General features: G+C 44.1%; 1 protein-coding gene across 1 annotated transcript in view; it reads right to left on the bottom strand.

Annotated features, from left to right (window-relative positions):
• The window catches only part of LOC146855445 (stabilin-2-like), a 1,201,024-nt gene that overhangs the window by 742,865 nt on the left and 435,574 nt on the right, over window positions 1-22,585 (bottom strand). Inside the window, 4 exon segments of the mRNA XM_085653243.1 lie at window positions 7,084-7,195; window positions 7,824-7,963; window positions 10,084-10,131; window positions 17,277-17,372. Coding sequence (XP_085509369.1) covers window positions 7,084-7,195; window positions 7,824-7,963; window positions 10,084-10,131; window positions 17,277-17,372 — 396 coding nt within the window.

Here is a 22,585-nt window from a genome sequence, read left to right as displayed (position 1 = left end):
GCCCTGCCACCTTGCCCCCAGCCCTCTGTTTCCATGTGCAGACCCCCTATTCCCTCCCTCCTGGCTTGTCTGTTCCATTGTAATGCCCCTGATCCGTCCCTCCTGCCCTTTATGGTCTGTTATGCTGCAGCTTTCTCTCCTGTCTGTCCATTATGGTCCATTATGGTCAGCTAGCTACCATTGCCTCTTTCCCATCTGTTCTCTGTTGTCCATGTGCATGGTCCTGTCCCCTCCCTATTGCTTTCTATGGATTGTTGTGCTGGACTCCCGTCCCGCATGCGCTGTGTGGTGTATTGTGCTGCTGCAAACCCTGATGCCTGCCCTGTAGGGTCAGTTTGGTGCACCTCTCCATGTCCCTCCTGTCCTCTGTTATCCGAGTCCATGTCCCTACCCCAATTCCTCCTGCCTACCATGATTCAATGTACCATACTTGGTGAGAGGGAGATTTTGAAAGAAAACTGGGGTATTGATTTTCCCCTTTGAGTTACATTGAAAAAGAGGAGATTGTAGACATGAGACAGGTCAAATAAAGCCCATTTGAGCTTAAAAACATTGGACGTTTCCTGGCTGAAACGGGTCTGTTGGCATGTATGGTTGTACTACCACTGCCTCTTCCTTCTGCCCACAATGGTCTATTATATTGCCACAGCCTCTCTTGCCAGTCCTGTATTGTTGGTTTGTTGCCCCTGCCCCCCTTTCCACTGCCCTCCATAGTCTGTTGTGCTGCCACTGCCCTTCCTGCCTGCCCAGTGTGGTCAAATTGTTGCCTCTGCACTCTCCTACCTGCCTTCAATTTTCAGAGTCCGTGCCCCTGGCCTCTGCCTCTCAACAGTATCCCAATGAACAACTAGATTGCTAACATTCTATATTTATTACAAAAGTGTGGAACGCCTGACGTCATCTTGATGTAATCAAAACTGTAATACCTAGAGTATTTCCTTTAGAAATTACATATATGAGAGGGTCTTATTTGCATCAAAATTATGGTTAGTGCTCTAAAAAACGAAAATGAGGACATATTTTCTGAGTTTTCAAATAGCGACAAAGAACTTTTAAATTATTTGTAATCTTTATGTTTTTTTATCCAGTTGACCACTTGATTAAATGTTGCACCTTGGCGAGAGGATGTGGTGTTACTTCCAGAGCTGCAGACTTTGCAACTGGGGAACCAGGTTGGAGTTTTTGCTTCAGCTCAACATTCTGTGATTGGGGTCAAATCACTTAATCTCCCCATGTCTACAACCAAAATGAATTTGATCTTGTGTGATGTAACCAATGCTCATGTAAAGCATTCCAATACCTGACAAGTCTGCACTATATAAAACTGCAAATACACAAAAAATAAGTGTTTTGCACACTTCTGTCATTGGGCTATATGTGGGCTATATCTGGGTGATATTTGTGCTGCATTTAGGCTCTTTTGTCATGTGTCTGGTGGCCATCTTGGGAGATTTATTTGTTATGAAGTTTCCTAATTTCCTCATTTACTGCAGTCTCCTCAGTAGGAAATGCTTTCAGTTTTTTACTTTGATTCCATCAAGAAGGCATTCAGATGTGTCACAAATTTGCCATAAATTCAGAATGTTAGCACTCTAGTTGCTTATTAGATCACTGTAGTAAAGCTACTGCTCACCAGGGAAGTCTGCTCTGGTATTGAAAGTGCATGTTTCAGTCTGCATGTCAGAATGTTTTAATGAAATAGAAGAAGATTTGAGAAGTCACTCAAAATGTGCCCTAATTTTTCTTTCTGCAGCACTAATCATACTTTCTATGGCAAAATGAACCCCCTCATGTTGTTCCTTTTTAAATTAAATGTTTTAAGAATTAACACTTTATTCCAACCAAGATGGCTTCAGGTGTGCCATACGTTTGTCATAAGTAGGACTGTTAGCGCTCTAGTTGTTCTTTAGAACACTCTGGGAAGCTGCAGTAGAACACAAAGGAATCAACTGACAGTCTCTGCCCTTGTTGGATGTACATGTTTTACTGAGAATGTCAGACTTCATTCTCACATGACTGAGAAAGATAATGTGAATTTACAGAAAATATGCTCTCAGTTAGCTTATAGATCACTTTCCAAACCTCTGTGGGAAAAGCATGAGAAAATAGTTTTCTCTCAAACATGATTCATGATATCACAGCAGAAGGCTTTTTCACATGGTAAAATCACCTTAGAACACACCACAATTCCTAAAATGAGTATGGTACCATCAACAAATGATTTATAATGTAACTAAAGTCTTAAAACCTTCTATTAACTGCAATGCTTTTTAATGAGGTGCTATCATGTATATTGGTCCCAAGATGGCTGCCAACACTTCTTGGATGAAGTGCTGACAGCCAATCAGATCTCACGATGAGATGTGTGGTTAGGCTCCGCCCAGATATATATGTGATTTTACTTTTGATTTTCTCAGGAACTACTGAACGGATTTACACCATTTAAGCAAAAGGCACATGCCTGACCTCTTTGTCAAATTTCAAGTAATTCTGTTCAGCCGTTCGGGCTGTACCTTCGACTAAAGGTCCTATGGGAAAACGCGTTTTGGGACCCCCCTTTTTTCTCAGCCCCTGCTTGACGAATCACCCCGAGACTTTCAGGGTAGGAGCTGAGCGGAGCGCCCCATTAGTTTTGAAAATTTCACGAAGATAAGTCAACCGGCGCCAAAGTTATTCAAAATAGAATTTTCAGATTTCCTATAGGAACTCGGTCCTAACTATAACTATCTACTTGCGACCGCCAGTAGATAATATATATATTTTTTTTATTTTTTTATTTATTCGGGTGAAACGCATCCATAAAATATACAGTCCAACATTCATACAAGAGAGAAAAAGATACATCACATGATTAGTAAAAAGGCAGTTCGAGCAGCTAAAGCATCATAACATTTTTTAAACAATACAAAATGATAAAACTCTAATGGACAGGAGTATACACACCCACGCGTTAAAAGGGCTTAACCAGAGCAGGCCGCACAGGTTCAGTCAATTCTTGATAACCTAGATCTGTAGGCGTCCCTCAAAGAACTTATCACTGTGCAGAGTGTGAAGGGGTTAGGTAACAACTGTAAGTGCAAGAGTGCCACTTTAGCTTGCCTAAACTTCAGACTTTTTAATAAGGGCTAAAGGAAGCGTTGTCTGGGCAACGAGAAAAATTTGCACAATAATATAAAATGTAACGTGTCCTGAGGAGATTGAAGATCGCAGCCACAGGGACCATGTTGGACTGGAGGGAGAAAAAAAACGCCGGGGATGCTAAAAAATGAGGAAGCTGATTGAATCTGAAGCGTGTGATTAAGAATCTATCATGAGCACTAGATAGGGCCGAGAGGTTTCGTTCAATGGCCGGAACCAATTTTAACATTACATAGGCCCTTATAGAGGGTTAACTAAGCTCAGTGTTTTCGCGGTTTACAGTGAAAATTTGTGATGTAAGTCCCTCAAACTTAAAGTGTTATGTGCAAAGAAAATATCCAGCCTGCCTATAGCCTGGAAAGACTCCTTTACATATCGTATCCAAGGGATTTTGTTGCCATGTTCCAATGCCAGACAATCCAGTACTATCATGCTGTTTAAATTCTTATATTCAGAGGTCTGTGTCTTTATCCAGCACACTAAAGGTTTCATTGCCACTTGACGAGCCAGGTAACCAATCCCTAACTCTTCATTCGCAGACCATGCTGGCGTGCCTTGGGGGACTCCCAAGATCCGACGCAAGAATTTATTTTCCGCCACCTGTGACCTATGTAGCTCACCCCATGATTGAGTTTGAAGCTGGACAAAAATAGTCTTATACCCATCCAGAAAGAAATTATTCTTGGTCTCCCAGGTTTCCTGTAAGCATACAATTTTATATGCCCTGACAAGCAATAGCCATCTATCATCAGTAAACTTGGAGGACACACCTGCCACATTCCAGGATATAAGACTAAATTCACTACCAGGAATGTGGTTGACATTACCATGGGAGGGAGATGGAGAGAGAGGCTCCTGAGGCCTCTTCAGGGGCATGTGGTTAATAACGGGAAGCACATAAGGGAGTGGGGCTGATACAATCTCATTTGGGCTCGATATTAATGGGGGGGCAAACTACCTCTACACTCTGTCTCAGGGGATCAATTTGTTGGTGGGGAGAGACGTCTGTCTCCTCCACCTCCTGAAGTAAATCCAACTCATTCAAATCTGCAAGGGGGCCATAAGAGTTTGAAAGTGACAACGGCTGCCCCACATCTCCTTCATCCAACCTACCCCTTATAGGCAGTACCTCTCCTGGAATACGCAGCGGGGGTTTGTAGAAAAAACCCAATGGGAGTAGTTTTATGCATGAGGTTGGGAAAAATGATTTAGATGCCCCAGAAAGAATGTTACGTGCTAGCTCTGGTTATCGTACCGAGATAATGATGCAGTCTCCCTCAAAGGATTTCCTTGATGGGCCTATCGATGCCACCCTCCGCACCATCAAGATATCCTTATGATCTGACTGAATACCCGGAGTGCAATGCCAGCCAATGGGATACTTTATTAATTAGTTGGACCATGGATTCCTCTTGATAAGCAGGTAGGCCAGACACCCCTGACAAAACCACAGAATAGGGAGCACATGCTGGGGGAAGGTCAATCATAGGGAGCTGACGAACCTTAGATAATTGCACCCCTATAAAAGGGCCATCTTTGACGCCTAGGGCCTGGTGGGGCCACGTGGCGCTAGTAGCACCGTCTCCCACTATGCCAGGACCTCTAGACCCTAGCGCTGTATGTTGGGCCGTAACTCCCTTGGACTTTGGAGGGCATTAACGTGCGGGCTCCACTGTTACTCAAGGGAATAGCAGAAGGACTGGTATCAACTAATGAGGGGCACACTGGCGATTGAGAAGGTGGATGTTTTTCCACTGAAGTCAAAAGAATATCCATCTTGCTTGCCAAATCCCTAGTTGCTAGCTCCAGTTTATCCAATCTATTCAGGAGCGGAGATAAAAGATCCGTAAGAGTCACCGAGATGTTATGTAGAGCTGGCGACGGATGAGTCAACAATTCCTCCCTAAGCAGCCCATTTGCAACATTCGCCTTTCCCTGTCGTGTAATCACAGGAGCTTCCATGGTCTTCTTTGCCTTCCGTTTCCATTTAGTCAGGGGATGGAGTAGACGGGGGAAGGGGAGGCTCAAGCCTTGAGGCTAAGGGCTCGGGTGGGGATGATTCCACAGGTACTAAGATTGAAGCTGGGGAAGGGGCAGGCAGGACCTGGGCCATGGGGTTCTTTGGCAAGGTTGATGGCAAACTTAGTCCCAAACATCCTAAGTCTAATGAGAGCCGCCTCTCCACCCGAACTATCTCCTTGTTGATAGCGCCCACTGCCTTTGCCAGAAATGTGTCAATGGTATGGCACGGCTGACCCGTATGGGTTGCTAGCTGAGCCTTCCTTTTTCCCATTACGCTGGATCGAACAGAGCCCAAAGACAAGGAATCCAATAACCCAAAAAACCCAGGAGGGGCAGCAAAGTGGATGACAGTGGTTTGTTCAAATTTGTTCAAAGTCCACGCGAGATTCCACAGAGTGACTAACCGAGTAAATAAAGTATTCACAGATGGATCTGTGTCATGGATTCTTGGAGCGTCCCCTCCAGTTGGCAGGCGTTGGAAATGTTGGTGAAAGCTTTCACGCAAACCCGGCCATATTCCGTATTATATGACCAAGAGAGTAAGCCCAGCCCAGCCTCAACCAGCTGCGAACGGTCCTACGCTGTGGGAAGCCCCGGACGTTCTACGCGCCCGGAGGCGCATAAGGACTGTCGTGGGCGCCTCCTGGCGCTGAGGAACCTGGGGGTTGGAGTCCCCTGATGTGGCAGAGTTTGCGGCAAGGAAAGTGGGCTCACGCGCTGTGGGAAGCCCCAACCAGCCGCGGACGGGCGCGCCCGTGCGCGTCCTAAGCTGCGGGAAGCCACGGCCGCTCTTATGCACCTCTGGGCGCGAAAAACTGTCATGGGCGCCTCCTGGCGCTGAGGAACCTGGTGGTTCGAGTCCCCCGACGTGGCAGAGTTTGCAGCCAGGAAAGCAGTTGTTAGACAGCAATTTGATGAATTTGTCCTAATTTAACTTTTAGTTTTTTTAAAATAAACCCACTTTTTGCCACTCTAGAAGAAACATGGTGGATATATTGGTTTGAAACATGACCCTCCTCCCTAAATTCTTAGTAGATTTTATTTAGTTGCTTGTTCAAAGAGATTTTCACTGCTATACTAAAGATGTCACTTAGATGCATGATCGAGTAGTAACTCTACCCCAACTCTGCCAGCCTTTCAAATAGCCCGTCATCTGGACGATTCAGATCTAATAGTAAATAATTTCCATGATGTCCCCCTTCTGGAACAGGGCACAGATATTGCCCTCAGATTAATATGGGTAGCCCTCTTCTTTGGCCTACTTGTGTGTGGACCTGTTAGATATTTCCTTGGCTTTTGAGGTGGTCTGCGTGGAGAGCGGCAGGCATTGAGGTCTGCAACGTATCTGTGCCGATTTACAAAGATTCTGCTACCAGTAGGTGCGCCTTGTAGTACACCTGACTTACTAATGGCTTACTCCTGGAATTCAGGAATAAGTGAGGAGTATCTTAGGAGGAAGTAACGGAAAAATATTTGTGAATCAGACCCGCTGTGTCTCGGCTCCTTCCTCTGGGAAATTAATTCCCAGATGTTTATACATTCCCAGATGTAGCCAGATTTTCATTCTTAATATCGAACTTGCAGAGTTCTGCAACCACACTGTGTTTCTGTGAAGGGCAACAGCATCAGAAGTCGGATCGACACACTGCACTCCCAGTAGACTTATGACATACAAATCTAGGGGTCACTGCATTCCCCATTAGGCCCAAGCCAGACATCCCCCTTGCCATACTGCCTATCTGAAAGCAATGTAGAAATGGAAGAGAACTGGCTGAAGCTCTTGCCGGGTAGAATGACTGCAAGTCTGGGGGCTGCATCGTCTGCTCCTTTTACAGGGTTCAAGGTGTCCAATAAATGAATTAGTTATAAAAGATGCTTTGCACGTTACAACATATCGGAATAGTTTTCAAATCATCACATTACCCCATTCTCAACAGACAGGTGAAGTAAACTGTTCGGTAGAAAAGGCGCCACCATCTGAGCCGTGGAGTTCCGCAGTCCATCCAAACTGTACACACCATTTAAAATGTGAGTTCTGAAATAGAAATACGCAAAAGAATGTGGTTATGGTGAATGCGAAAGCTTATACTTTTAAAAAACTAGAAAAATAATACTCTGTCCTTCAACTACGAATAATGCACTACTGACTGGTTACAAGTGCATAATAATCATTAGTGCTAGCTTGAGCACAAAGTGCCTTATTCACAAGGGTATATTTGGCTGCAAATGTACATTTACAACCAAATGTATCGATTTTCTTTACACCTGCCAGGAATTCACAAAGGGATTACTGGTAGGTGTAAATCCATATACAAGGACGGAGACCTCTGCCAGCCTTGGAAGTGGGTATTCCAAGGTGCTGTTAGGTTGGGATTTAGAAAACACCCACAAACCTGTATGTCGTAAGCTTACCCAAACTCTTATCCAGCCCTTTCCCACCCCGGACATATTCAAGGTGTACTCCAGCTGGGGCACCGCTGTAGGAGGTGACAGATCACCCCTACTTATAGCCAAGGTTGCTTTTGTACTTGGACTGCGCTGAGGATAGGCGTATCAAGGCACCATTGCGTCTGTGGCGGTAATAATTTTAGTAGCTTCACTGTTAACAATTTGCATTGTGTCAGTCCCCACTGTAAAGACTGTAATACTCAAGTTTGACGTACTTCAGCAATGTGGGAAGGTTCTCCTTTGCCATCCAGAATGCTTTATCATCTTGATTCATGCCATTGATAGCTTGTATAGATGGCACTAGCACAGTTATGTTGATGGTCTCGGACAACAGGGCGCCAATTGAGGGCACGGACTAGATGGGAAATGTCAAGAGGGTTGTTAGTCAACGCATTGAATTGTACATTCTCGAACATAGAGGTGCATTCACACATCAGTTTTATTATGCATTCTGCCTATGCAAAATAAAGAACACACGTGGCAGCAGTGTGGTGTGGCAGGCAAGAGCTATTTGTCAACATATATACACAGTGAGGCACAGCATTGCTTTTTACTTTTAATATGTGCAGTTGGCGTACATGCAACCCTACCACCATTTCATTGCAGTACAAGAGTGTATAACAGTGGATGTCATTGTACGACCGGGACCATGGCTCTCAAAGCATTTCCATCAAGAACTGCTTCCTAGGTGGCTGAAACAATGCTGTATCTAATGCTTTAACCAGAGATCCCATGCAGGTCTGTTGAAATGTCAGATTCTGTGTGGCATGACAGGTGCTATGACAGTAATTGATTTAGTAGTAATGGTATCATTTGCTGTATAACTTTAGTTCCCGAAACCCTGTGACACTATCACCTTGTTGGTATGGTTGTGTGTAGATATGCTTAAAAATAATATGTATACAGTGTTGAATACACCACCAGTTGCACACCTATATTAGGCTGTACATAAATAGTTCTTGTAGTGTTTTTTGAAGAATATAAAAACGTTGTCCAGTCGGTATCGGAACAGTAGGCAGCCAGCTCTGCAAAGACATTTCATAGTGGTTAAAAGACTCGTGATTCAGGTTCAGGTCTGTGAAAAGGAGTCGTGGTTCAGGTCATTTGTTGTCAATGAGTCGCTGTAAAGGCTGTTTCCCATTTTATACACCAAGTGCCCCAGCAGTTGGACAGGCGCACGCTGTGGGAATGTGTGCAACACCCAAAACAGAGAGTTGTGACCTCACCTTCTGCCCTGTCAGGTGTACAGGACCACACCACCTTTTGAGGGCATAGGGCGGTAAGTAATAGCAATAAATAAACCACTACATACACCTGCATTCGTTGCTCTAGTGATCCTTCAGTGAGTGAAGTTACACTAGTGACCCCTCAGTGAGTGCATTTGCTCTAGTGACCCCTCAGTGAGTGCATCTGCTCTAGTGGCCCCTCAGTGTGTGGATGCAGAGTGGCCCTGTCCAGACACAGAGATCTTCGGGCTGGCTTTGGTAATGAATCAGTCCTCCCCAGTCCCACTGGGCCTCAGTGTCCTCTTCTAAATATATGGCCCTGATGGGTAAAGGAGCCAAAAGCCACGTGCCCCTTTAGCCACATGTGCATTGTTTTGCGGGCCCATGTAGTCCCGCACAGGCTCTTCAATGGTGCCATGCATCACAGTAATGCCCTTTGTCTAGTGTGACTAGGCCAAGCCGTCTTTCGGGCCAATATTACATTAGCCACATTGTGGTTCCTTTGTAGTACAAAAAGTGCTTCCTGCAAACTAGAAAGATTCGTTTTTTCAGGTCAAGCTGTTTTACAACAAGCTCAGTTGCCCGATTCCATGGTTGCCCATGCTCAGCTCAGAAGCACGGGAATCGTTTGCACAGCAAAAGTCCCTTTGCAGTTGCTATTTAATGCCGATAAAAGATGGTTTTAGTTTCAAGTTTGGAAAACAATCGAACTTTTTCAAGCACACTGTAATTTTCGAGCCCAAACGTGATCCATTAAAAAAGGCACATTTCCGCGTGGACTCTGTGATTTGCACGTCTTCAAGGTTTTAGTGGTTAGATATTGGCTCAACTTAGCTTCAGCTTTAAATGTCGCCTGCAAAGACAGTTTGGTGCTCATCATATGCCCCTTCTTGTCAGCACAGGCACATTTTACACTGTGGTAGTGCAGTGCAACAAAGGGGCCTGGCTCGATTATATAGTGTGGCAAACGTTTGTGCGCAGTCTACAATCAAGTCTCAGACGTCTGTCATCCTTACTTATAGTTGAATGATCGCCATGTTTGTTAATTCGGTCACAGGTGACATATCACGTTGCCTTGCACATGCTTGCAAGGCTGTCGAGCATGTGCAAGGATGCACGCCGGGGTCTGGTAACCGTGGCCTGGACTTGGAGTCCTGCCCAGTGCTGGCTCTGTTCAGGTGTTAGCATGACGTTGGTTTAGTGAAATTCAAACTCACTAGCGGGCAACATACAAACATGCTTTACTCACAGTGACCCATTCAGAAAACCCAGCGGCTTCTGGCATCGACGACAGCTCCTGTTAAGGGAAAAAGAAAGACGTTCACGCATCTCTCCTGGATATGAAATAAGGCAGACACGCATTCTTTCCGTTACAGGCCACCATTAGTCCGTGGCAGCGCTTTAAATGGGAAAAAATAAGTGCAGGTACTCATTAATATGAGCTAGAGGCGTGGTGAGTGGGCGGGGCTATGGGCGGGGCTTAGGGCAACATATGACGATACATAATGACTTCTATATCAGTTGCAGCAACTATGAAAAACACATGAGAAATGTGTTTATGTAACCGAAACAGGTTAACTCATTACACAAAATGAAACCCAAAAAGGCTGATATGTGAACAGTTTATCGTTTTGTAATATTTGCTGCTTCTTAATGCCATGCTGTTATGTGGCACAATACTATATGCTCTCAAGCTGCACACACACGCACTATCTCTCTCTCTCTCCACATTCCCTCTAAAATCTACTGAGTGTCCTGATTCTCTCCCTTTTCTCTTCACTTGCCTCTAATCTTCACCCAGCCTATAAACTTCTCACTAGTTCTGCTCCTCTTCCTCCCACCTTTTGCTTACTCTCCACAAGTCTTACATTTTCTCCCTGGTTTTTCTATACTTGTCTCCTGTTCACCCCTGAATGCTGTACTCATCCCCTAAATTTGCCGTCTGGAAAACTAAAGTTAAGAAATGCACCAGATTTGACTTTACAGAAATGTGTGTTAAAATACAATTTCTGAGACGATTCATGATTTGAATACTCAAATATCTGGTATTTTTATCTGAAATACCGTCCACAAAGAGAAGTAGCTCCTGTCCTGAACAAAAAGCTGAAAAGAAAACCGGCTTTGGCGAAGGTAAAGGATTTTGTTGGGCTGCCACTGCTTTAGAATGGCCAGTGCAATCAATATCCTAAAATAAGCCTGGATTACTGACTGACTGCCCGTCCCAACCCATTTACACACCTGATGGAGAGGGGCGGGGTGAGGCTAAAGCACTTTCAGCGGAATAGTCCTCGGGCACATGATCGACAGTGAAGGGTCTGTCTAGACCCTGCACTGTTAGTCACAGCGTGACGCAGGGCAAGCCCTCTGCCCCTGCAGGCTCAGGCCATTCACACGGGCGCTGCTGGAATCTCCAGCAGGGACTCTGCAGGAGGCTTGGCGCTCTTACAAGCTCCTGAAAAGCAGAGCGGCATCTGCCCTGTGCTAGAGGAGATAAATACCGGAGCCTGCAGTGCCATCTACTAGGGTACCGGTACTCTCCCTGGCGAATGAGAAGTGCAGGTACTGAGGGCCAGAAAATTCAGAAGTGCCGGTACTCAGTAACGGTGAGTACCGGCCCATTTAAAGCACTGGTCCGTGGACCCCCCCACCCATTCACCCCCTCCCTACAAATCTCCTACTGTATAGCAGCTGTACTTGAATAAATGAATAGCCCCATGTGGAAAAACTCAGAAACCAGGTGCTCTAAAAACTGTTTTCGCAACACAATCAGCTATAGTGTACACAGGCGAGTCAATGAGAGCACTTATTACTCGAGTCTTTTCAAGAAATATGTTCTCGCTGTCTTGCGAAGTTACATGTAGCTCTATCAGGTTCTCTAGCCATTTTCATGCATATGGCAGTATTCTGATATTCTAAAACGATTAACGAAACACACTGGCAGAGAAGGTGAGAACGGATGCTGTTGTGTCCTCCGACACTCGTTGGGGGCTTGCCTAGGGGACACGCCGCTTGGGAGTGTACGGCCACGTGGCAATAATCACACGGGGACAACGTTGGCTGGTTACTTGGTCCGCCGCCGTAGCCTTTCTGGCGTACGTGCGTGCGCACCTTTCTTTTATTAACCTAGGTCACGTGATCGGACGCGTACGCCCAAGCGTATCGCGTCACGAATCACGACATCACAGGATGCTATCCTGATGACGTCACTGGAAATGACACCACACGATCTCTACCCACAATGATTCCACGAGTGACAACGATGTAAGATAGTCAAGATGGACCAAACTTAATGGTCATGTGCTGTAGTGACTTACCACCGCTTGCACAGAGGAACTCTACAAGAGAGTGAATCCGCCCACCAATCGGATCACTCTTGTTGGATGCTCTCGTCATGGCTGGCTGATTTTTCTTGAGTAGGTTTGTCCTTTATACTTCTTATTTTATCAGCTTGACTACCTAATTATCAGCAGGGTTAATGCAATGAAATTCCAATTTACGTTGCTTCAAACTACTTCCTTTTCTCCATTGTGTTTATTCACAAAGCTGCAGAAAGCCCCACAAGTGTGTGAGATATTTAACACCTAGGGCAAAGTCGTCAATTGCCAGGGCCCTCATTTATCAAGGGTCTGCTGTGAAAGTGAACTGTATCACTATCTCACATTGGTTTATTTCTCCATCTCAACCTTTAATTTATTATTCACTATTATTCAATATTGTTTGGCATCACGGGGCTTAAATTAGCAGAAAATGCGTATTAAAATGCAAAGCTCATCCAGACCAGGGCTCCCAAAGTATGTATTGCCCAGGGCCCCCCAAATCTTTAAAACGACACTGACAGGTTGTTCAAGTTTTCTAGTTAATGGGGAGAGAATCGGGTGTTCAAGGGCCTTGAAAGCCTCCTTGCAGCTCTACAACTCATGCAGGATGCTCGTGGTCTGAGGTGGCTCCTGGACTCTGAGGGGACTCAGGACCGTGTTTAAAGGGAACATTGGTACCTCGTCCACCAGCAGGTTTTCCATGTTCAACACCCACTTTTGATCTCACTCGAAGGCTCTATGCCCTGTGCCACCTGCTCTTGCGTTTCAAATGCACTTCTCACGTTGCAATGTGCTTTTTGTTTATTACTTTAAAATCAATGGTCTTCACGGATACTATATCACGGGGAGAAAGGTAGAGAGATCCATGATGCGGAAATCAAGGGCGAAGCACCGGAGGAGCTCGTGGCGCACCTTAACTTGGTGGCAGATGCCAAGTGTATTTGGTAATGGTAAAGAGAACACCTAATGGGTGTAGCTCATGAAATACGTACATAGGCACAATTGTTTATGGTGTGTGCTAAATATTAATGCCCAACTCAACATGACTTATCTCAGATGCTGTAGCAGAGTCTGGATAGTCCAGGTAAAAGTATGCTTATTTGTGTGGCCCTGAACAGAATACTCTCTCCACAGCTAGATAAGTGTCATGTGGCCTATGGCCTTGTGACCTCCCTGTGCAATGCAGAAAGGATGGCATGCCCTGCGTGCAGCTGTACAACTCCTCAAGATTGCATCTTTGCCCTCAGTTCATACTTTAGATCTGGTAGCAGGCATTCATTTGACACCTGGCAAGTTTATGTAATTTAGGTCAGAACTCTGAATTTGTAAACCAGTTTTCAATTATCTTTCAACAATCTGAAGTTATGAGAGATTTAATATTTTATATGTGACTCAGTCATGAGTGAATTTAAGTTAATTACACCAATGGGCTGGGGAGGGGCAGCCAATTAATTTGTATATATGGGCAAAGCAGACCAGCTACTCTTTGAGGGGAAACAAGAGGTTGGAGATTTCATGGGCCTTCAATAAATTGGTTAATAATGTATGGAAAAGTCTATTAAGCCTTGGGCTTCCCATGGGCTTTATGTCTCTACTATCTGTGCAAGGCCACTGTCTCCTGTTTAATTAAGGGAGGGGATTATGTAATGCTAGTCAGTGCTTCATTTGTAAAAACATAAGTGCCAGGGCCCTCGTCAGGAGGCCAATGCAGCTTGCACCACACATTGCCCCTCTCTGTGCTGCCAATAGCAGTACCAACACAATTACTAATCATCAGACACCTACAAGTGTGACATTTCGTCCTATTCCAGGGTCCCAAAGCTATAAGAATGGCTTTGGCATCAATCAATAGTAATTTGTAATGCACATTGAATTAATAAACAACTGTTGTTGTGCTCATCTTTAAATTAGACAGACAGCCCATCATGTGAAAGAGTGTTACAGGCCCCGGTGTTGACAACTGAGTGCGGTGCCGAGCACCAGAAATCACCAGCTCAAATTATACACTGATGCTAGTAACCAAGTAAATGTATTTCCAGTCCAGAAGACCTCCGAAAGTAAAAGGCTTAATCGTCTCCTGCAGGAAATGCACTGTGATATTTAATTAGCCGTGAGGCAATTCTCACACAGAGATAGCAGCCACGTTTTCAAGGTCCATGCATGATGTGCTGCTCCAGTCCAGTTTGTCCTTTGAATCCTGGGGCTTGTAGTCCCGTTTTATAATGGAATAGACAAGATTACAAATCTAGGAATTCAAAGGAAAAACCTAGACTGGAGTGGAACACCACGCACAACGTTCACCCCAAGGCATCTTGGCGCTGGAAATAGCTAAAATGGGCTCCAACAATTGACAACAAATATCTACAAGGTTTACAATGAACATAAAAGAATATATATGTTTTCAAATCTTATGAAAACCCATTTATGAATCCATAGCGTTGATTTGCAACAAGAGATCATTTCCTAGATGTAGATCTAAGTAGTATAACATCAAATAACAAATGTGAATTAGAGCGCAGTTCCCTCCTGGGCAAACAGTGCTGGGATCGGTTAGCTAGCGTGGGGTTTTCTATTCCAGAAGATTGTGAACCTCAGATATAATGTCTTGATGACAATCCTCTATATGAATGGGACCCAGTACAGTTCCAGTCTCACTTGAGAAATGTGATCATATTTGATCAAATCACAAATAATTTTAAAAGCAAGAGTTTGGATTCTCTGTAATCAGTGACGCCACATGAAGACCTTAATACAGTATTTTATAATAGTTGTTTATGGATGGTATTCTTGCTGAGAATACTAGTTTATGTAAATGTTTAGATAGAAAAAAGGGGATTTTCCTAATAACATTAGGTAGAAACCTTAAGATGATAGGGATTTAACTTGTTGTTTCATAGACAGACATCTAGACAGAAGCCAAGTGACGTAGAATTAGTCACAATGGAGGGAGCTGGCCCAGGACAGTAGACCAAAGAGATTCCTGTTACCCTGATGTACATTTACCCACAAGCAGTATCTCCCTCTTATTTGCCTTGCGTTGTAGAAAATTACAAGCCATACACAACTGGACTACAGGAAGATTTGTTAAATTATTTTAAGACGTTGATGCATTTTTGTACCAAATGCAATCAATTAAGTGTCATATGCACAGGATACCACTGTTCCACCAAAAGATGTAATGAATGAAATGAAAGTTATATGTATATTTTGAATCGGATGGATGACAGGGAAGATCCAGGAGGAACTTCCCAAGAAACTTCCTGTGGCGTCGAACAATACAGTGGTAGCATGGCTTCGTATGAGTGGTTCGTCAGACAAGAAGGGATCCAACTCAAAACAGCTCCATTTATTCCTAAGCAGCTTAGACATTCAATCATGATCTTGTGGTCCACAATGTCAAAGTGTCATGGCAGTCTCTGTTCCTCTGTCAAGCCTAAAGGCAAGTTACCAACACATCAAGTCATCCCTCTTTTTCCACCTGACTTGTCATTTGTTTAAGTACCATCCGCTCTGCAATTTTATTTATTGCCAGAAGTAGAGTGATCAGTTTATAGTTCTCCGTGGATATCCTTGCTGTTCAACAAGCCGTTAAACCACGGTTACCTATCTTCAAGCACTCTTGGTGGTTAGACCCTTTTGTGTGAATATATGATGTTACAACGTGATGATTCACATCGAGCTACGTTACATCGCAGTTATTACAATGCAAGTCGTTACAACGACTTGCGCTGGAGGGCGCTGGACTTAGGAATAGTATGATTAACTATTCCAACTCCAGCCTACGTAACAGTAGGGAAGGTGTTGGAATAGTAAATCATACTGTTCCTTAGTGTATAGCGCCATCCAGCGCAAGTTGTTGTAACGACTTGCGTTGTAATGACAGCGATGTAAAAGTATCGCGGTGTAACCACCGCGTTATAAAGGTCGTTTCCCTTTTTGTGTACACTCAAAAGTGAAGTTAGAAACCTTTACTTTCCCATTGCCCAACATCTTTCTAACTGCATTGACTCTTGAGCCTAACTTGGTTGATAGGCCCTTAGTATGGTTTCTAGGAGAAAAAAGACTTTGTTCTTATTTTAAGATAGCTACTGTTCTCCTTGACTTACACTTAATGTTCGATTTTCCTTAATAGTTTCTGAGTCACCTCTCTCCCTATTTGTGAATTTTTTTCTTTTTAAACTAAACTTGATTTGTAGTTTTCTTTGGTTGATTTTTGTACTTTATTTCTGAAAGTTAGCCTTGCTGCTCATGCAAGCTACTAATGGTGCGATACATTGGGCAACAACTGGTTTCCCCCCCGTGGGCACTTCTATTTATGCAGTATCGGAGCTCAGTTACAGCTCAGAATAAGGCTGTGACATCTCTCTACAATTGCATCTCAGTTGGACTTCCTACACTAAGGCTTTCTTTGCCTGGAAATATATTGCTTTGAGTTCTGGATATAAACGAAGAGGCACCTTTTCTACAAAGTATCCATTTAAACCCTGGCTGAGCCCATACCCGTCTAACCCATGTTGTAAACCTCCTCTAAAGCCACTGAAGGGACTCAAGTTGTCCCATGAGTGAGCACCTTCCTAAAACAAGGGATAAACGAATGCACACATTATGTAAAAAATGCTGTAGTGTGACATGAGGAAATTGTATCTGGTGCTGTCTGAAGGGGAAACGTCCTTTAGGACGAAGTCGGAATCACGCTGTGCCTTCACAGCGCCGGCAATAGAATGAACGTGTCTTTAGCATGCATTTGTTCAGCACGCAAGTCATTACAATCAATTTCTTTAGGGGTGGGGTGCATTGGCAGAATAGTGTTGGATTTAAAGTCCAACACCTTCCCTACTATTGAGCAACTATACCAGGGAGAAGCGGATGTGTTTCTGAGCCTTGATTAACACCTAAACAGACCTGGCCACTCAACGCAGTGTCTTACCAAGCGTCTTAAAGTCTTTAGTGGCAATATGGAAATATGGAACATCACAATGACAAGAAGCATATTGCTGGGTGTCAGAATATCCTATTGGTGTTTAATTTGGAACGTTCATTAACAACTTGACACCCTGATCTTTTAATTAGAATTTTGTTTTACAAAGCAGTCATCAAAGGAAATATTGTTGTTAGTTTAACTTACAATCATAGCATTTCCAAAGCATAAAGACCCATCTCCTTTGTAGCCTTCTTTGCAAACACATTCCCAGAAGCCCGACGAAGTTAGCTGACATGTGGCCTAAAATAACAAAAAAAAATGTATTGGTATCTTCCTGACAATAACATGGAATATCTGTGAATGCAATGACATGGATTAAGCACATTTAAAGCACTTTGAGTTTATATCACAGAATTTGCTATCCCAAGTCATGTGATCTCCTATTGATAGAGGATAAAGCCACTGATTGGAAGTTGTGCCATGGTGGAATGCTCCTAATTTCATATCTGTGACTTCAGAAAAAGAATGTGAGAGCCAACAATGTACACATATTGCTGGAGCAATTCTAGCTATAGCTGGAAATTTTCTTCAAAAACAATTGTTCATTAGCAACATTATTGAACATAGAAAGAATACACATTCATAGATTGCGGTACATTTAACGTTGCACAGCTGCATACAATGATTCTAACATTTGAACTACTTTATGCTTGAGAATGAAGAAAACAGCAATTGTTCGCAATTTTTGTTTATTTCCATAGGAATTGGAGAAATACATTTTGTTCGCTTTTCAAGTTTACAATATGGAATTACACTGAAATCAAAATTAGGTCGCTTCACATTTTCATTAACAATGTTCACAAATGGACTATGATGCATTTGTTCAGACATGTAAAATTATTTATCAGCAAGTGCTGTATGTTATGGATTTTGCTAATGTTGCCAAAGTATTTCCTCAGTATTTGCCAGGTGCCGAACTGCAGCAAAATCCTATTGCTTGGATCCTAGTCACACAGTCAAAATAATGAAAATTGATTTTTTGAATCACTCAGAACTCTCCTTCCTGTAGACGCCAATCTTCTCTGAAGAATTATGCGAGGTCTCTAGTTCTCTAAGAGCCTTTACGGTTAATTTCCTCTTACGTTGGTGGCATCTTTACTACCAATGATATCCAACACTGTTTTATTTTGTAGTTGGTGAGCGTTAACACGACCCTCCTACATTAAAAAAAAAAATCAGAAAAAGTTTTGCGTCACATGGTAGAGCTCTGGAGTCAAAGGAGGACATTAACTGTTCCACTAGAGTTTCCATTTGTAGCCGTACAAGATGCTCCTCACACGCCTGACTCGTATTTTATTGCAATTAAGATATTGGATGGTTTCGGAGGTGCCACGTCTACTGGTGTACGGGAAGAGCATGATAAGTGCCCAGTGATAGCCGGGCGAGGGTCAGATGGCTGAAAGGAGGTGGTCCAGGAAAAATTGGAAGGCACTGGCGGTGTGTGAAGAGGCAGGCAGACAGGGAAGAGACGTAAGGTGGAGAGATGGAGCCAGAGAGGTGGATGGGGGAGTGTGAAGAGGTGTAGAGAAAACACAAAGGTGGAAGGAGGAAAAGAGGAAGGGATAAAGGTAAGGGGAGACACACTGGTAAAGGACCGTAGGAAAAAGATGGGGCAGAGACTGAATGCTGGGAGGCTTGGGGGGCTGAAAAGGAGACACATATGGTCACAGGACAGGAGAATGGAAACAAACGCAGAACTAATTGGAGGAGGGAGCAATGCAAGGAAATGGTGATAGGGCAGGAGAAGTGGCCTTGAGACACAGCAGAGACAACATGAAATGCGATCAATGGCTGAGTAGGATGGAAAAGAGATTACAGAAAGGTGTGAAAGGGAAGGAGAAGGAACATGGGGTAGAGGTAAGGGCAGTGCAACCAATTACATCGGTTCACCAAAGGGCCAAGAGTGGGGTAAGTGACATCATGCACTCATTGAAATCTTCATGACATCACAGGTTTGATCCCTCATCCCGCATTTGCCCCTCAATAGCCTCCTATCTGCAACCAAGGTTCTAGGGAAGAGCATGGTGAAAACGACAGAGAGTACTTTCTGTTCCTGCTGCTGCCTTCATGACACCTCAAACAAGGAGGAGCAAGTGTGATACCAAGGTAACCTAAGGGCAAGACAGCCATAGTACATGCTACCCTTCGCTGGGCCTAATTGAAGTCCATTAGAGGAGGGGGGATGACCCAAACCTTGCACTATGCGACCCCTAGCTCTGTCCTTGTGACCCCTGGCACAGATGCCATGTTGTCCCAAAAACCGAAAGCTAACCCAGCTTAGCCGTGGTTCCATTGTGTATTTCCCATACTTGTTTCCCCCATAGGCCTTTAGGTTTATGATGGACTAAAGTGGGAGAAAAGGCCGGGCTCTACTAGCTCCATCAGTGTCATCCTGATCCATTAACCAGCCTGTGGTTGGCGCAGGAAACAAGAGGAGGATAGTAATTCATAGTAATGCATTTCCTCTGTACGTCAGCAGGGCGTGCACTGCTGAGGCAAGAAATACTTCGACAGGCACGAGCCTGCATCTGCGCATATACGTTTTTAAAAAATAGTAAGAAAGGGCATCCAATCTCCCATTCGTGGATCAGTGCGTCAGCGATGACTGTGGTCAGTGTGCGTAAGTATCTATGTCTGCAAGCTGGGTTGCATTTTGGCACTAGAGGGCAGCTCAGATCCTTTGTTTGCATTGTGTTGAAACACAAGGACAATGCAAATGCAAACATTCAGCTAAGGTTCCACAGAGCGAGGGTGAAGGAGAGGCTGAGGTTGTTTATTGTGCATTAGCTGTCTGTGACGTGTCTCTAAACAATAAGACTAGGGGTGATAGGATACAGATTGCAGGGGTCGCTGATGGTCAGCACAACACTTGCTGCTTGTGTGCTCTCTCATGTTGTAAAGTAAAATATGAATTATGAAGGATTGTTCCTCGCTTGTTCCGAGTATGAACATTTTTGTCTCTGTATGGAACGCGCTGGCCAGTCATTTCACTGGAATGTACTTGTTTTACATCATAAGTGTTTTCATTGCCTCAAAGTGAGCTCCAGTGGATTCAATATGGATCCTCGTTGCATTGCCATATTTAAATTGGTCGAATAATTATAAATGTTTAATGCTTTTTATATGATAAACATGTTGGTAATCATTTTTTTGCCATTGTGGAAGGAGTCTATGGCATTCTAAAATTATTGATCAGCCTTTGTGGCGCAATATAAATGCGTGTACGTCCTTCAAATTATCATCAATAATATGATAATGTACCCGGATTTCTCATAGTCCCTCCATCAATAAGTGCTGAAACCGGGTTGTAAATAGGGTTCATGTACTGACTGCATGTAGCTGCAGGTGTAGATTATGACATGGGGATTCATACTACAGTGACAAGGGTCTGTAGAGCAGGATGTGATCGCTCGGACAGAGCTGCAGGGGCCGTAGTGCAGGTATACTAGGTACAGGATTGCAATTCAGTGTCGCTGCTTTGTAAAGGACGCATCATTGGAATAGCGACTGGCTCCAGTGAACCACCAGAGGAGGGCTTTGTATGGGACACGTGAATAGCAAGGCTGCTGGAGACGATGTGAGCATATGCACTGGCAGAATTAGGAGTTGCAGCACCTTGAATAGCAGATGTTCTCCATGGTCGCACCGGGGTGCAAATACAGCTGTGAGAGCGTCTCAGTGCTAGAATATTAGTCTGTTCTTCTGGTGAAGACCTCAGTGCACTGATACATGTGGGCTGCTCCCAGTGATGGAAACAGGGGGTGCTACAGTACATAACTGCAATGCACTACCACCGCTATTGGAATAGTTGTGGGGTAGTATGACATGATGTACATATGCAAAGATTGTATTGATATACATTGGAAATATCCGTCCAACAGCTTGAAGCACAATGACAGACCCCCATCCCTGGGGTTTACCAACAGAGAATTTTGTTTTTCCTGTTTTGTGCTCGGGTGCAGGTCGTTTTTGTTCCTCTCACCTCCACCTTTAGCAATTCAGGGTTGGATGGATAGGAGGTATTCATAGAATGTCTGGGAAGGATTTCTTGCAGTGATGATCTAAGTGGGATGCACTTCAGTGCGGAACTGTGGGGAGTCTTTGTCGGCTATGGCGGGTCTTGGGTACTGGTTGCTCTGTGGTTGGTACCAGTTCCCGGGATGGGCATATGGTGGTCCTTCTACGGGTCAAGAATCAGGTCCACGTTGTTTGGGTCAATTGATGTTATATCCACTGATATAGATATCGGATTACTTGAATAAGTGGTAGTTAGAAGGCTTGTATAGGTGGTTTTAGGACCTAATTTGGGTTGTTTCTTGCCCTTTCCCTTCTATGCTATACCACTAAAGTCTCGTCACTCCACCAGGCAATACGTGTAAGCAGACCACTCTTTTTTCTCTTTAATCCTGGATTCGTTGGACCATAACTCTTACTGGAATTAGTTACTGGTCCCACTGTGCTACAACTTCACAGTTTTCCTACCTACGGTCCCCACAGACATACTCATCTTCTGTGGCCATGATGCTTCCTTCCCTTCAGATTCTGTTGCCTATAGCTTAGTCTCTGCTCTCCAGAGCCCGATGGTTGGGATCCTTCCTTCCTATTATGCCACCTTAACTAGTGGGCGGCTGTCTCCCTTCATATTGGGACTGTTGCCTGCTGTCCAGTGCTCTTCCTCCATCTTCATGCTTCATCTAACTTCTGTCTGTCCCACTTTGGCCAAACTCCATTCTTGTAGCTATTTTTGCAGGCACTTTGATGGCAAGCCTCCCTAAACACTCCCTGACACCAACTAAGAGATCAGTGAAATGAGGAGAGATGGAACAGCTACACTTCCAGAGGGCAGGAGTTTTGGGATCTCCTGCCAGGCAGGTTGGTTCTGCATGTCTGGTTACCTTAACTTGAGCCCAACGCTGTTGAGGGAGGGCAAACAATAATGGTATATTTTTTGATTATTCACTGTTTATTACGATTGTCATGCGGATCGCCGACTGGTTAAAATTGGATTTATGTATTGCAGACTGTGCCCTCTCACATTTAAAATCAACACAATTTAAACTAATTCTGTTACTCTATTTCTCTTCGATAACAACAGTATTTTTCCTTGCAAAACTTCACGTACTCTTAAAACAAAACATAGCACATCCACCCATCACAGGGCAGGCAAGTTTGAAATAGCTATTGGTAAGGGAAACCCACGAGTAGGTAGGTAGATATATGGGAAAGTAGAAAACAGGGGCAGGCACTGTATTTCTATAGATAGTGAGACCTCTACTTTAAAGGGTGAAGGACCTGAAGGATGAAGGACCTCACCGACCCTTGGATGGATGCTTGTTTCTGGTCCAGGGAGGACCTGGCTTGGCAGTTTGGGCTGGACTGTTCCCATGAGGAGCAGGGTGAAGACTGATTTGCATATGGCTGGGTCCTAACTGGAGTGGGGTAGCGAGGAAAAG

The sequence above is a fragment of the Triturus cristatus genome, chromosome 4_1 (genome assembly GCF_964204655.1).
Source record: "Triturus cristatus chromosome 4_1, aTriCri1.1, whole genome shotgun sequence".
In the NCBI taxonomy this organism is placed as follows: domain Eukaryota; kingdom Metazoa; phylum Chordata; class Amphibia; order Caudata; family Salamandridae; genus Triturus; species Triturus cristatus.
The sequence above is the reverse complement of the archived record's forward strand: the minus strand, read 5'-3'. Positions and strand labels throughout refer to the sequence as shown.